At 45.2% G+C, this 15,042-nt stretch overlaps 1 protein-coding gene across 4 annotated transcripts in view; it reads left to right on the top strand.

Annotated features, from left to right (window-relative positions):
- Positions 1-15,042, top strand: part of KCNG2 (potassium voltage-gated channel modifier subfamily G member 2) — a 63,823-nt gene that overhangs the window by 23,067 nt on the left and 25,714 nt on the right. For 3 of the 4 annotated variants that reach the window (XM_042869469.1, XM_042869467.1, XM_042869466.1), the window contains exon 2: positions 13,930-14,747. In XM_042869469.1, coding sequence (XP_042725403.1) covers positions 14,004-14,747 — 744 coding nt within the window. In that variant the 5' untranslated portion in view covers positions 13,930-14,003. Of the gene's footprint in view, positions 1-11,638; positions 11,671-13,929; positions 14,748-15,042 lie in introns of those variants that run through there. The other variant, XM_042869468.1, reaches the window with a different exon arrangement.

Here is a 15,042-nt window from a genome sequence, read left to right as displayed (position 1 = left end):
AGGACAGACTCTGAAGCTAATCCACTGAATTAGAAGTCTACTTTTTGCTAAGCGTGTCTGTTTTATAGTTTCCATATGGTAGTTGTCTCCTTTTCTTTTCCTTTTAAAATTTCTGTATTGCATCCCATCTGTTCTGTATTCTCTAAGCCTCTGGGGCAGGTGCTGTTGTCTCTTTATGTTTCCACTGTGCCTGGGAGGAACTTCAGGTTCTACCAGAATGTAGTAAGTACAAAAGTAAAGTGGATCTCCTGAATGTTTAACTCTGTGTTAACTCTAACGGCACCAAATGTAAGGTCAATTGCATGTTTAAGTTTTACTACTAAAATAATTGTGTACATTGTAAATTATGAATAATGTCACAGTGAGCTGTGGGAATTGCTTTGGAAGTAGGCAGCAATGTCAGCTTCCAATATGTCCCTGACTGAAAATGGCTGAGCGCTGCAGGATGGATTCACTGCATCAAGTCTCCTTGGACTTGAGAGAAAACATTTTGTGTTCACCCTAATCTATATTTCATGTAAATGACTTTAAATTATGACACAATAACCTATGCTCTGTCAAAGCGTGTTTCATTTCAGGTGGAAAATTTTAAAACATTGATTACTAAAAAGCTTCATGGTTTCCTTTTGCTCCCATAGTATGAGTGTAAACCTTCAGAACTTTGTAACTTACAACAGAGGTTAAAAATAGAGTATTTGCAAAATCACAGAATGTCTGAGATGGGGAGGGACCTCTGGAGCTTATTTACTTTGACCCCCAGTGCTCAAAGACAGGTCAGCTGGAGATTGTATCCAGATGATTTTGAGTCTTCCCAAGGAAGGAGACTACACGACCCCTTTTGGCAACCCTCACAGCACCAGTTTCTTAGTCTTAAGAAAAATACAGGAAATAACAACAATTTCCTACATTTCTATTGGTGCCTCTTGTCCTTTCACTAGACATGACTGAAAGAGTCTCGCTCCATCGTCTTTACTGCCTCCCATTGTGTACTTGTACACAGATAAGATCAACCTGAACCTTCTCTTCTTCAAGCTGAGCAGTTGCAGCTCTCTTAGTCTTTCCTTATATGTTGGATGTTCTTAGCTTTTAATCATTTTATGGCTCTTTGATGGTCTTGCTGCAGGACATCCAAGTCTCACTTATACTAGGGAGGCCAGAATTGAATGTCACTCCACACCAATATCTCAGCTCTCTCAACCTGCTGGCAGCAGTCTTCCTAACACAGCTGAGGGTGCTGCAAGGGTATGTTGCGTCTTGGCCAGTTTGTATTCCACCGGGACCTCCATTTCATTTTATGCTTTCTAGCTGCTTGGCACTCTACTTGCATAGGGGCATGGGGTTATTCTTTCCCAGGAGCAGGACTTTACATTTCCCATTTGTTGAACTTCAAGAAGTTACTGTCAGCCCATTTCTCCATCATGCCCAGGCCTCTCCAAGTGCAACTGATGCCTCAGCAGCTACTTCTGATTTCATTTTGTCTGCAAAATAGGTGAGTATGTTCTCTGTCTCATCACACAAGGTCATTAATGAAGATATCAAAAAGTATTGGATATTACTAGTGACTGCATTCAAGTTGCACTTTGTGCCATTTGATAACTACCCTCTGAGCTCAGCAGTTTGAACAGTTTTCAGATCACTTCACTGTCTACTTAATCTAGTTTCTGTTTAGTCAGTTTCTCTCTGGGGATACTGTGGGCATCCCTGTCAAAAGGATTGCTAAAGTCAATATAAAGAGTATTCGCTGCTCTCTCCTTGTCCAACAAGCCTGTCATTTTGTCACAGAAGGTTATTAGGTTGGTCAGGCAGATTTCATCAGATTTTCATCACATTTCTGGGGATCAAGGTGAGGCTGACTCCCCCATAGTTTCCCCCATAGTTTCCCCCATAGTTTTTCCTGCCCTTCTTGAAGACAGGAGTGACATCTACTTTCTTCCAGTACTCAGGAGTGTCTCCTCATTGAAAGATTTTCAAGGGTGGCCTAACAGTGACATCAACCATCTCACTTGGCATTTGTGATTGTATGCTGTCAGGCTCCATAGGCATGAGTATGTCCAATACAGTCAATGTTTCCTAGCTGGATATTTCTTCACAAGGGGTAAGTTTTCTGTGTTTCGTACTTTCCCTTTGGTCTTGACAGCTTGGGATTTCTGTGGGCACTTCTTAACAGTAAAGACTAAAGTAGATGGATTTAGATTAGGCCATTTCTATTACCACTATGTCTGCTGTGCCATTCAGTCAAAGGCCAGTATTTTCTCTCATCTTTATTCTGTAGCTGATACAAACAGAATCACAGAACTCTGGGAGTTGGAAGGGACCTCTAGAGATCATCAAGTTCAACTCCCTTGACAAAGCAGGTTCCCTAGACAGATTGCATAGCTAAGCATCCAGGCGGGTCTTGAGTATCTCCAGAGAAGGGGACTGTACTACCTCTGGACAGCCTGTTCCAGTGTTCAGTCGCTACCACAATAAAGAAGTTCTTCCTCTTATTTGTATGGATCTTCCTGTGTTGCAGTTTTTGCCCATTGCCCCTTGTCCCATCACTGCACATCACTGAAAAGAGCTTGGCCCCATTCATTTGACTCCTGCACTTTAGCTATTTATAACAGTGATTTGTTCTCAGTCTTCTCCAGGCAGGTCTCCAGATCTCTCAGCCTTTCCTCATAAGGCAGATGGTGCAGACCCCTAGTCATCTCTGTAATCCTCTGCTGGACTTCTTCAGTAATCCCCTGTCTGTTTTGAGCGGAGGAGCCCAGAACTAGGTATGGCCAAATATGGCCTCATCAAGGCAAACGATACGGGGAGGATCACCTCCCTCGACCTGCTGGCCACACAATTTATAGTGCACTCAGGATACCATCGGCTCTCTTAGCTACAGGGGCATACTGCTGGCTCCTGGTCAACTGTTTGTCCACTGGGACACCCAGATCCTTCTCTGCAGAGCTCCTTTCCTGCAGGTCACCTCCTATTCTGTACTGATGCATGCGGTTATTCCTCCCCATGAGTAAGACGCTGCACTTCTATTTGCTGAACCTTATAGGATTCCTCTCTGCCCAACTTTCCAGCTTGCCCAGGTCTTGTGGAATGGCAGCAGTTCTGGTGTGTCAGCTACTTCTCCCAGCTTCGTATCATCAGCAAACTCACTGAGTGTGGACTCTGTCCTTCCAGCTGTGTTGCTGATGAGAACGTTGAACAAGACTGGTGTATAATCAAGATGTTATAACCACAATATAATTGTATAATCAATAGATATCAAGATGTTATAATCTCAATATAATCAAGAGAATTAGGCAAAGTAAACAACGATCACAAAAGAGAATAAGTGGAAGAGATTACCCTTCGGCTGAGCTCACCAGAAGACACCAAGAGAAGTGATCTCCAGAAGAGATCCTTCCCCACTGGTAGCCAGCTCTTAAATAGGTCCAGGAGGGGTGGAGCCTGGCTCCACCCCTTCCAGCAGCACAGGTGGATTGCCTTCACCTGTGCTCCTCTGGCTGACTCATGGCTCACCTCAGGTGATTAATCAGAGGTTCAGGCCGTGACTCAGCAGTTCCCATACACTCCACCCCTTCACGGCATGAACCAATGATCAGGTTAACAAAAGGGTAAGCTTTCCCTAATACAGAGATCCGGTATATTGCGACGCTTATACAATTTTATCGCGACGTATGTTGGTACAGTTCAAGACAAGTGATGATTAGTGGATGTCCATACTCTTCTATGGGCCAGTGCTCGATGATGTGCCTGGAGGCATGAGGTCCTGAGGTGCAGGTCCGTTCTATGTTCCATCAGTCCCATGCAGACCATCACCGGGTGTTGTACGTGATCTGACAGCAACACTGGAACGCTTGATGGCATTTTGTTCCTTCCGGTGGTCCTGAAGGCTCACAGACTCACGGGGAGTAATACAGATGTTCTACAGGTACCAGGAGGGGAAGGTCTGCTCTCAAGGGCAAGATACAGGCCGTATTTCTATCCTGGGTCAACACTTCCGCTTGTACTGGGGCACGTCCTGGCCGCCTGTACCACACCTTTTGGCCGGATATCTGCGGCTGCATAACGATATCAGGCACCAAAGGAGGTGTCCTGATCTGCCATAGGGACATGATGGGGGTCCCTTTAGCAATAAAGATCGGAGTGTTGACCACAATATCAGTAGGCCATGTACCTGTTACTGGAGGGACTACTGAGCCTCCCACCTCCAATAGTCTCCCCCAAGGTGCAAGTAGGCCACACCACTTGGGTCCTACCTGCACCTTCCAGGGCCATTTTATTTTATGGGTACCTGGCTCTAAATTTTCAGGGGCAGGGAGCAGAAGATTGTTTTCATTACCAATCTGGGGTCTTACCTGATGATCAGTGCCCGTAATTTGGATCCTAAGCGGGGTGGCCCATGTCGTCTGCAACATTCTCAGGGCACTGGGTCTGCCATCTCGAGGTCTTTCATTCAGGTCCCGCAGGGTTTCATACAGTCTTTTTGTCCACCCCTGCAAGGACTGGGAGTCTGTCTTCAGGGCAGCCTTAAGAATACCATTATAACGTTCGATGAGGCCTGCCCCCGTTGGATTATATGGCAGGTGGAATCGCCATTTGATGTTATTTTCTTCTGCCCAGCGCTGTATCGTTGCACCAGTAAAATGAGTCCCTTGGTCGCTCTCGATGACTTGAGGTGTCCCGTAGGCAGACATCAGTTTAGTGAGTGCCTTGATGGTATATGCCTGGTTTGCTTTCGGTCCTGGATAGGCCTGCAGCAGCCCACTTGCAGTGTCGACACAGGTCAGGGCGTATCTTGCCCCTTCGGAACGAGGAAGGGACCCGATGTAATCGACCTGCCATCGCTGGAGAGGATTGTGTCCCCTAGCAAGACGGGCTGTTGTTTCGGGCAACGATCTCGGTCTCATCTTGGAGCAAGCGTCGCAATCCTGGCATGCCTGGACGATATCAGATAGTTGTATGGGCAGTCCCCATGCTTTAGCAGCTGCCCACATTGTCTTTTGTCCAGCATGCCGTAGCTTCTGATGTAACCAGAGGGCGATGTTCTCAGATGGTGAATTCTCAATCCATCGAACTTGGGCCAGTGTGTCGGCTTCGTTGTTTCCTGGTGACTGTAGGGGCTGATGACCAGAAACATGGTAGACACGTACAGTCCTGTGTTTGATCGTATTCCATATATCTAACCACATGTCTTTGCTCCAGATCGGTCAGGCGTGGACAGTCCATTCCTGGGTGGCCCACTGTGCAATCCAAAGAGTGAGCCCCCGGTACACAGCCCAACTATCTGTGCAGATGTTCAGGATACCATCACCGGGTTCCTTGGTTATAACCATCCACACGGCTCGCAGTTCTGCCCATTGGCTGCTCTGACCATCCCCCTCATCGAACCAGATTGTCTCGGTGGAAGGATGGTATGCTATTGCTCTCCACTTACTCGGGTTGCCCTTGCTGGACCCATCTGCGTACCAGGCATCTTCAGGGATAGGATATTTTCCCTCCTGAATGGGACTCTTCTCCGGTGGAGCGACCAGTATTTCTTTTGGTGCATCACTGTGATACGTAACTGGGCCTAGGATCTTCTGGAGTTCTTCTTTCAAGGGTGATGAAGACAGACTGCTCTTTTGGCTGAGATAGGCAACCCATCGTGCCACTGTTTGTGCTTGGGCCACCCCTGTCTTAGGAAGGTGGGTCAGATCTTTCACCCACCCCTGAATTGGCAGAGTGGTCTTGACTATAACTGCAGCTGTTTGAGTTATTGGCTCTACTGCCTGTAATGCCGAATAGGCAGCCAATAACTGTTTTTCAGTCATACTGTATCTTTCTTCTGCTCCGTGCCAAACCTGAGACCAGAAACCAATGGGGGTCCGAACAGAACTCTGGCGTTGCCACAGGCCCCAACCGAAGCCATCTTGAGTAACATGAACATCCAACTCGGCTGGGAGGGTAGGATCGAATATACCCAATGCCTGAGCTTGTTTAACTGCCAGTTTTGCTTGTTGGAAAGCATCCTGTTCGGTTTTCCCCCAGTCCCATAGCTGCCCCTTTTTTGTGAGTCTGTATAGTGGCCTCAGCAGCTGCGCTAGGTGAGGTATAAAGGAACGCCAATAACCCAATATACCTAGAAACTCTTGCAGCTGCTTTGATGTTGTAGGGACTGGGAACGCCTGAACCTTATCTATAACAGCACTGGGTAGCACTTTGGTCTTTCCTGACCAAACCACCCCCAGGAATTCTACGGACAGACCTGGACCTTGCACCTTTTGAGGATTTATAGCCCATCCCCTCTGTTGTAAATAGGCAGTTAATGAATCTGCTGCCTGTCCTAATGCCTCCAGTGAGTCGGATGTCAACAAGAGATCATCAATATAATGATATAGGTTAACATCATCAGGTTTTGTCCAATCAGCCAGGTCATGCGCCACTAGATTGTGACAATACGTTGGTGAACGCACGTACCCCTGTGGCAGGACCTGAAAGGTCCACTGCCTGCCTCCCCACGTAAACGCAAACTGATCTTGCAATTCCTCAGCAATTGGGATACTGAAGAATGCATTTGCTAGATCTAGGACACAATGATAGGTTTTTATCTCCCTACTCAATGTGTCCATTAGGGAAGCAATATTGGGTACGGCCGCATGAATAGGCGGCGTGACCTTATTTAATTCTCTGTAATCTACTGTCATCCTCCATGTGCCATCCGACTTTCGCACTGGCCATATGGGGGAGTTATACGGGCTGTGTGCAGGTCTTATAATGCCCACTTTTTCTAATTCCTGCACCGTTCTCGATATTTCATCTTGCCCACCCGGGATTCTATACCTTCTAACATTAGTAATCCGGCGCGGTTTCAGCAGGCAAACAGGCTCATGTTTCGCATGGCCTCTTAATATTGCCTGCACCGCCCAGATACTGATACATCTTTGTCAAAGTCTGAACTCTCCCACAGTTGTTTGGAGAGCCAGACCCCATAGAATGTCTATGCCCAGGATGTGTTCTTGGACTGGGGCAATAGACACCTTGTACTCCCGGGGTGGGAGACGCCCAACCCCCAATTTTAACCATGTTTGGGTGACAGGAATAGTCTGTCCCCCAAAACCACCAATCATCACTCTGTCGCCATCAAATTTTCCCGGATCTCCATAGATAATTGATGTTTCTGCTCCTGTGTCTACTAGTGCCATAACTCTGAATATTTTTTCGGGACCAATAAATCATTAATTCTACATAGGGCCTCCGGTCCCATCTGGAGGCCCTACGGGGACTAACATCCCTTGTCACTCCATGAATTGTGCTAGGGCCAGTTCTTTTGCTTCTGACGGCTCAGGCATTGTGGCCCGAGACACCTGAGGTGGCTTCTTTTTCCTGTTTGGAATAATAAAATCTTCGAGGTTCCATGTTGTTGTTGGTACCCTCTCTATAGCTCTTACCCTTGATTTCTTAGGGTAGCTCTGGAATTTTTGATTGTCCTTTAGTTGTCTCCAGAGCTGGAGAAGGACATGGTTGGGCTGGCAGTCGATCTTAACAAATTGGACCCCAGCCCGAATTAAATCATTAAACATTTGTTTTCAGGATACCCTTATGGGTCCCAACGGAGGAGCTTGAGTAGCCGGCATTTTGGTCTTATTTACCGGCAGGACCTCTGCTTCCTTCAAAAACCGAATATTGCGCCTAGTCCGCAGGCGTTCTGTTTCTCCCAAATCGGCAACTAACTGGGCAGCCTGCTGGACTACGGCTTCTGATGCTACAAGGGGATTTAATATGGAGACTAGGGTGCCGTACAGATGGGAGGGAGCTTGCTGTAAAATTAAATCTCTCATCCCTGCTGAAAATTTAACCATATCAGGGCCATCAAATGTGTCTTCATAGATAGCCTCTCTTACACCCAGTTTGCGGATATAGTTTTGAAGGTCCTCCGTGGAGGACCACATACCTACCTGTATGTAAAGGTATGTCCGATTTATTCGGCCATACCATACGGCAGGCCGCCATTAACCATTTGTATAACCAAGATGTTATAATCACAATATAATTGTGTATAATCAATAGATATCAAAATGTTATAATCGCAATATAATCAAGAGAGTAAGGCAAAGCAGACAATGATAACAAAAAGAGAATAAGTGGAAGAGCTTACCCTTCGGTTGAGCTCACCAGAAGACACCAAAAGAGGGGATCTCCAGAAGAAATCCTTCCCCTCTGGTAGCCAGCTCTTAAATAGGTCTAGGAGGGGTGCAGCCAGGCTCCACCCCTTCCGGCAGCACAGCTGAATTGCCTTCACCTGTGCTTCTCTGGCTGACACATGGCTCACCTCAGGTGATCAATCAGAGGTTCAGGCCGTGACTCAGCAGTTTCCATACACCATTCTAGTATGGAATGGTTTTCATCACGATATTGATTACCTATGTATAACCTCTGTCTGAGAGCAGGATGGATGGTCATGGTGGCCAACTTAGCTATTTCTGGGCCATTCACCAAGACACTTTCTGCCCCAGAATCCCACAGTCTCAATAACCAAGCCGGCACACTTTCTCTAGGCTTCTGCCGAAATCGTTGTACTAAGTCCATTAATTCTGTTGCCGTGTATGGCCGAGCCGTTACGTGTAAATGAGTCTGGGCAGGGGGCCATTGATCAGGCGGCACCCCTGGCAGTCTGTCCTGTACTTTTTTTGTTTTCTGCGTTACAACAGGACAGACTTCCAGTGGATCAGTCAGAATTGACATTCAAGGTCTGATTTGGATTTCTTGTTCTCCTGAAGTCTGTTGATTCAGGAGTCTGGTCATCATGTATTGAAATGTTACGAATTTGGCCTACGGGAAGATGTAGAATTGGCTTCTTCCCTGTTAAAACGCCAAGTTCATGCTCCAGCTTCTCAATGCGGTCTTTCAAAAGCTGATTTTCAGTTTCTAAAGTATTATTTCTTATATCTGCATGATTTAAGGCACTTAATAATGGCCATGCCACCATGGAGGCAGCCAGTTGTCTTTCTTTGGTAGTGAGGACATCCTTGCCAAGTCCTTGAAAATAGTCCGCCATGCGATATGGGGAGAGATTGCCCATAACGCGTAAGGGACCCCATTTTTCAATGATGGCAGCTAACTCATTATAGGTCCCTCAAATCCTGGGATCTGCCCTAGAATCATTTTCTCTAGAGGAGTATTGTTCTCCCCCTTGACCCATTTATAGAAATTCCATAGAAAAGACATGATGTTAATTTTAGTATATTCAGCCTGCCTGGCTCACCAAGTGTATAATCAAGATGTTATAACCACAATATAATTGTATAATCAACAGATATCAAGATGTTATAATCTCAATATAATCAAGAGAATTAGGCAAAGTAAACAAGGATCACAAAGAGAATAAGTGGAAGAGATTACCCTTGGGTTGAGCTCACCAGAAGACACCAAAAGAGGCAATCTCCAGAAGAGATCCTTCCCCTCTGGTAGCCAGCTCTTAAATAGGTCTAGGAGAGGTGCAGCCTGGCTCCACCCCTTCCGGCAGCACAGGTGAATTGCCTTCACCTGTGCTCCTCTGGCTGACTCATGGCTCACCTCAGGTGATCAATCAGAGGTTCAGGCCGTGACTCAGCAGTTCCCATACAACTGGGCCCAGAACTGACCACTGGGGAGCACTGCTCACTATGGGTCTCCAAATGGACTCTGCACCACTGATCACAACCCTCTGAGCTCTGACAGTCAGCCAGTTCTCAATACTGCTTATTGTGCACTCATCTATCCCACTCTTCTTAAGCTTGCCTATGAGCATGATATTGAAGACAGCGTCATAAGCGTTGCCAAAGTCAAGGCACACAACATCCACAGCTCTCCCCTTGTCTACACAGCTGGTGATGTCAGAGAAGGATGCCAGATTGGTCGAGCATAATTTCCTCTTGGCATATCCATGCTGACTACTCCTGATAACCATCTTTTCTTCCACTTGCTTGGAGATAGCATTTGAGACCAGTGAAGACATGCAAAGCCAGATATGACTTAGATACAAAAATGCTGATAAAACAGGATGCTGAAGAATGTTTGTGAGATGAAAGTTGATGAGGGCAGGCAAAGTGAAAATGCCGAAAGTGGGGAAATAGTCCCCTCTCCATTGAGGGGGAGGCTTTGTGTATTCATTTAAATACTTCAGTGAAAAATATCTGTATGCTCTATGATCTGTATGCTGTTCATAGTTTGTCTGAACTTGTGTGTGTGTGGAGGCACACACTTGCATGCATATAGAGGCCAAAGAAATTATTTCTCAGTGTATAAAAATTGTTTGACTCTGCTTTAAAAAGAAAAGAATCCACAGTTTGTATAACCCACCCTATATGAGATAATGTAACTGAAATATTTATATAGCATTTCTTCCATGGCATTTAAAAATGATGAACAACAAATATCAAGTCAAATTCTGTCGTGTGTCACTGCACAGGGCAGCTTATTCCATTTTATTAGTATTTTAATAGTTCTTCCTGCACCCATGTGTCTGATCAAACAGTATAAATGCCAGATAGGTTATAATGTAGCATCACTTCTGGATGCATTGGCTTTTGAAGTTAATCTTGAATAGGATACTTCACAGAGAATTTGCTTTGTCAAATAGTGCTGTTGTGCTCTTTCTGTCTGTTGTAATTTCCATGGAAGTAAATGGGAGGCATTACTTTTGGAGTGCCCTATATTCACAAAATAAAAAGTTAACCGTCTGTAAGTCAGAGAATTTGTAATAAAAAATATGCTTCCAGATTTTCACATTCAGTTAGCTGCTGCTTGGAAGAAAGAGGGATTACATTCAGAATATTTCTATGAAATGTATCTGGTTCCTTTATGCAACAACCTGCTACGTGGAGTAGAGGAGAAAAGCAAATCCCGGCCTTGATGTCAAAACAATGTAAATTAGTTTTTAAATGTTGACTTGTGTAACAGGCAAGGCATGGAAACAAAAGCATTGCCTGGAGTAGCGATGATGAATATTTCATCTTACTGACAAAGAGCAACAAGAGGCTAAATCCTAAAGCAAATGCTGTGCTGACGATGCACTCTCACTATGACAGTAGCGGTATTTGCAGTCCCAGCTGCACTCAAGCCGGTGCTATAAAAGCACCCATTTCTCAAAATACACGTTGCTGCTACTTGTCCTTCACTGGCCCTTAGTCAGAGGAATGAGCTTTGGTCTGTTTGGCATTGGACAAAATTGGAACAAAATTTTTCGGACCCAGATGAAGCTAGAGGCATTCTGGCATCATTGGCTCTTCTGGAATTGTAACCCTGACAAGAAGTATAGGTTGGTGTTACAGCACACTGCTTTGTATGTAACCCAGCCTTTCTCTAACCTTTTTCGAATATACAACACAAATGCCTTACGAAAATTGAATGCTTATCTTCAGTGAAACATAGAAGGAAGAATGCCACTGCTATTGCTGCGTGGCTGTGATATTTAGAGGGGGACTCATGGCCTTGAGTAGCAAGCACTCACTACTTGTTGGGGATTGTTTTGATTAAGTCTAATGAGCTGAGAGGTAATGAGTTGATTATGGATTAAGGGAGATGCTTCTCTGTCAGTGTGTTCTAATGTGTGCTCTGTCTTTTCCTAGCACCCACTTGTTCAGTATTCTCTGCAGCCTGACATATGGGACTCAAAGGGAATTAGAGAATGTTGCTTCTAAATTACGGAATTACTGCCTTATGGTAACCATCAGAATGAGGACTTCCTTTACACTTTTTCTTCTTTATTTTTTTCAGCTTGCAAGTTTTCCACATTCTATGCTTAAGATTGTTCACCATCACTGCATCCATTCTTTGTCCAGTCTTTCATGTAGTCCTAACACTGACACCAGTTTCTTGTTTCCTACTTACTTTACATGCTATTACACCGTAGCATTTCAAGACCTATTATTACTGATGATTTGGAGAAACAGGTATGGGGAACTTAGGTGGAGAGCTCTTTTAAAGGTGAGGAAGCAGGTGAAAAAAAATGTTCAGAAGATGTGTGGATTGTGATGTGGTAAAGGAGGGGTAGGCAGAAAGCACAAACTGAATCCTTGAGTTACACACAGCACTTAATTTGATAACGCAGAGTGGAACAGTAGCTTAGACTACTTAGCCCCCTGAGCAAAGCTTCTTGCAAGGAGAATCTTTTGCCTTACATTAAAAAGCTTCCAGTTTCCCTTTTGTCTTGCAGCCTGAGTAGGAGGGTATGGTAAAGTTATGTTCCTAGCTTCTTTATGCCATCCTTTTGAGATTGCAGTCACACAGAAACACAGAATTGTAGGGGTTGGCAGTGGCCACTGGGGATCAAGTCCAGCCCCCCTGCTAAGGCAAGTTCCCTGAATGGGTGGATCCTGAGTATCTCCAGAGAAGGAGACTCCACAACCTCTCTGAGCAGCTAGTTCCAGAGCTCCACTACTCTCACAGTTAGAAGTTCCTCCATATGTTTGTATGGAACTTCCTGTGAAGCAGTTTCTACCCACTGCCTCTTGTTCTATTGCTGCATGCCACTGATAAGAGCGTGGAGCCACTGACTCCTGCACTTTAGGTATTTATAATTAGTGATGAGATCCCCTCTCAGTCTTCTCTTTTCCAAGCTGCAGAATCCCATATCTCTCAGCCTTTCCTTGTGTGGGAGATGTTTCAGACCCCCAATCATTTTAGTGGCCCTTCACTGGACTCTCTAGAAGTTCCCTGTCTTTTTTGAACTGAGGAGCCCAGAACTAAACACAGTACTCCAGATGTGGCCTCACCAGGGCAGAGGAAATGGGGAGGATCACCTTCTCTGACCAGCTGGCCTCACTCTTCTTCATGCACCCAAAATATTGTTGTTTTTCATGGCCAACCTGATATCCACAGTGACACCTAAGACCTTCTCCTCAGAGCTCCTTTCCAGCATGTTATCCCCTGCTGAGACCAATGGAAAAATCCAGATTATTTCATCCCAATTGTTTGTTCAGAAGTGTCTGTCAGGAAGAGGGCAGAACAGTCAACACCTTACACCAACCTGTAGCCTAATGCAATCATGTGGATTCTGCATTATCTGTAACTAAAAGCAGCAGGTGGGTTGCTTCCAGCTCTGCTTCGTTGTGAGGTTCAGTCTCCCATTTTGGAGCTGCTGCCAGGCTGCAGGGCACCCTTTCCACCTCCATCAGACAGAAACACACCAGAATCTCAGGCAGCATCCGTGATCCAGAGCATTTCTGTTCCAGATCACCACCTCACTCACAGCTGGGGTCTGCACCTCTGTGCAAGAGATGTTATTAGACTTTATGTCTGTTACCTCAACATTGAGAGCACAGCTTTTCTTCTTTTTGGAGGGTGGGACTCTACTGGTAGATGAGCCCAATGCAGCTTTTAATCCACTTTATTGGGCTGCCAGTGGCAAATGAATCTTGGCAGTACATGCTCTGCACTTAAGCACCCAACCTGGTTTGAGTGCTGCCTGCAGATTCTCAACTCCAACGTATTCACTGCAGTTGATGTCTAAGATTGGTATATTTTAAATAGGAATTACCAGCATTACTGCAATCGTATTTCTGATTGTACTGTAGGCATACACTTTATCCTCATGCTTCAGGCGTTTTTGTAATTAATAAATAAAGTAGATGGGCCAAAATAATAAAAACTGAAGTTGCTAAAATGAAAATTGCCATTTATCTAAAAGCCCCAGTTTCTCTTCCCTTAGCACCTGGGATATTGCTTAAACCTCTGGAAAGGACATTTCTGAAAATGACAATACACTGTTTTTTTTCCCAGTCATTCACTGACTAAACTCTCTAGAAGTAGACGTGGCTCCCAACCTTACTGCAGTTTGTCTTAATTTCCACTGGGTACAGAGCGAGTATAGTTCTAAGATAATAGGATAAAAAGTAATGTCATGGAGAAAAGTTTCTTGGGATAGTTTTTTCCTCTAGCAAAGCCCTCATTTTATTGCCGTTTAAAAATTCTGTTTCACAGACCGACTCTCCAATCAAGGTCCAGATGCCTTTCTTTGAGTAGCCTCCCAATGACCTCAGCAAACGTACCAAGAAATGGCATTACTCACTGGGAATGCAGATCCTGCGTTCAGCTCCTACTCCTTCAATAAGTTGGAAAATTTGTGTGAAGTGCAAACCGAGAAAGGATTTTTCTACAGAAAGGCCAAACTTTTGCACCCCAATGAAGACTTGTGCTACTTAGCACGCCTGGATGACCGGACCAGGTTTGTGATCATCAATGTAGGTGGTATTAAATACAAAATTCCTTGGACCACCTTGGAGAACTGCCCTTTGACCAGGCTTGGGAAGCTAAAGTCTTGCAACAATTACGATGAGATCATGAACGTCTGTGATGACTATGATGTTAGCTGCAATGAATTTTTTTTTGACCGTAATCCTAGTGCCTTCAGGACAATCATGACTTTCTTGACAGCTGGGAAGCTGAGACTTCTCAGGGAGATGTGTGCTCTTTCTTTTCAGGAGGAGCTTGTGTACTGGGGGATAGAAGAGGACCACCTGGAGTGGTGCTGTAAAAAGAGATTGCGACAGAAAGAGGAGGAGGCAGCTGAAGCCAGGATGTATGAAGGGGAGATGATGTTTAGTGAAACTACTCAATGTGCCTTCCAGGACAATAACTGGTTGAGTTTGTGCATGAGAAATCTCAGGGATATGGTGGAGAACCCCCACTCAGGGATTCCAGGGAAGATCTTTGCTTGTATTTCAATCTCTTTTGTTGCCATCACTGCAGTCAGCCTCTGTATCAGCACCATGCCAGATGTCAGAGAAGAAGAAGATCGGGTGAGTGCAGCTTTTCTCAGAGTAAAGTATTTTGCCTTGTTGTCTCCTCAGGGAAGGTGACAGGCAAAGCAACCAAGGAGTTTTGGTATTTGATATTCATTTTCACAGGTTGCCCAGAGAAGTTGTGGTTGCGCCGCTCCTGCAGGTGTTCAAGGCCAGGTTGGATGGAGCCCTTAGACTGACTTAGTGATTGGCAGCTCTGCCCATGGAAGATGGGGTGGAACTATTTGATCTTTGAGGTCTCTTCCAGCCCAAGCCATTCCATGATTCATGCTGTGGAAGGCACAGAAATGTT

Source organism: Lagopus leucura, unplaced genomic scaffold, assembly GCF_019238085.1.
Source record: "Lagopus leucura isolate 7727_CA_CO unplaced genomic scaffold, USGS_WTPT01 Super-Scaffold_100002, whole genome shotgun sequence".
Lineage (NCBI taxonomy): Eukaryota > Metazoa > Chordata > Aves > Galliformes > Phasianidae > Lagopus > Lagopus leucura.
This window is presented reverse-complemented; position numbering and strand designations above follow the sequence as displayed.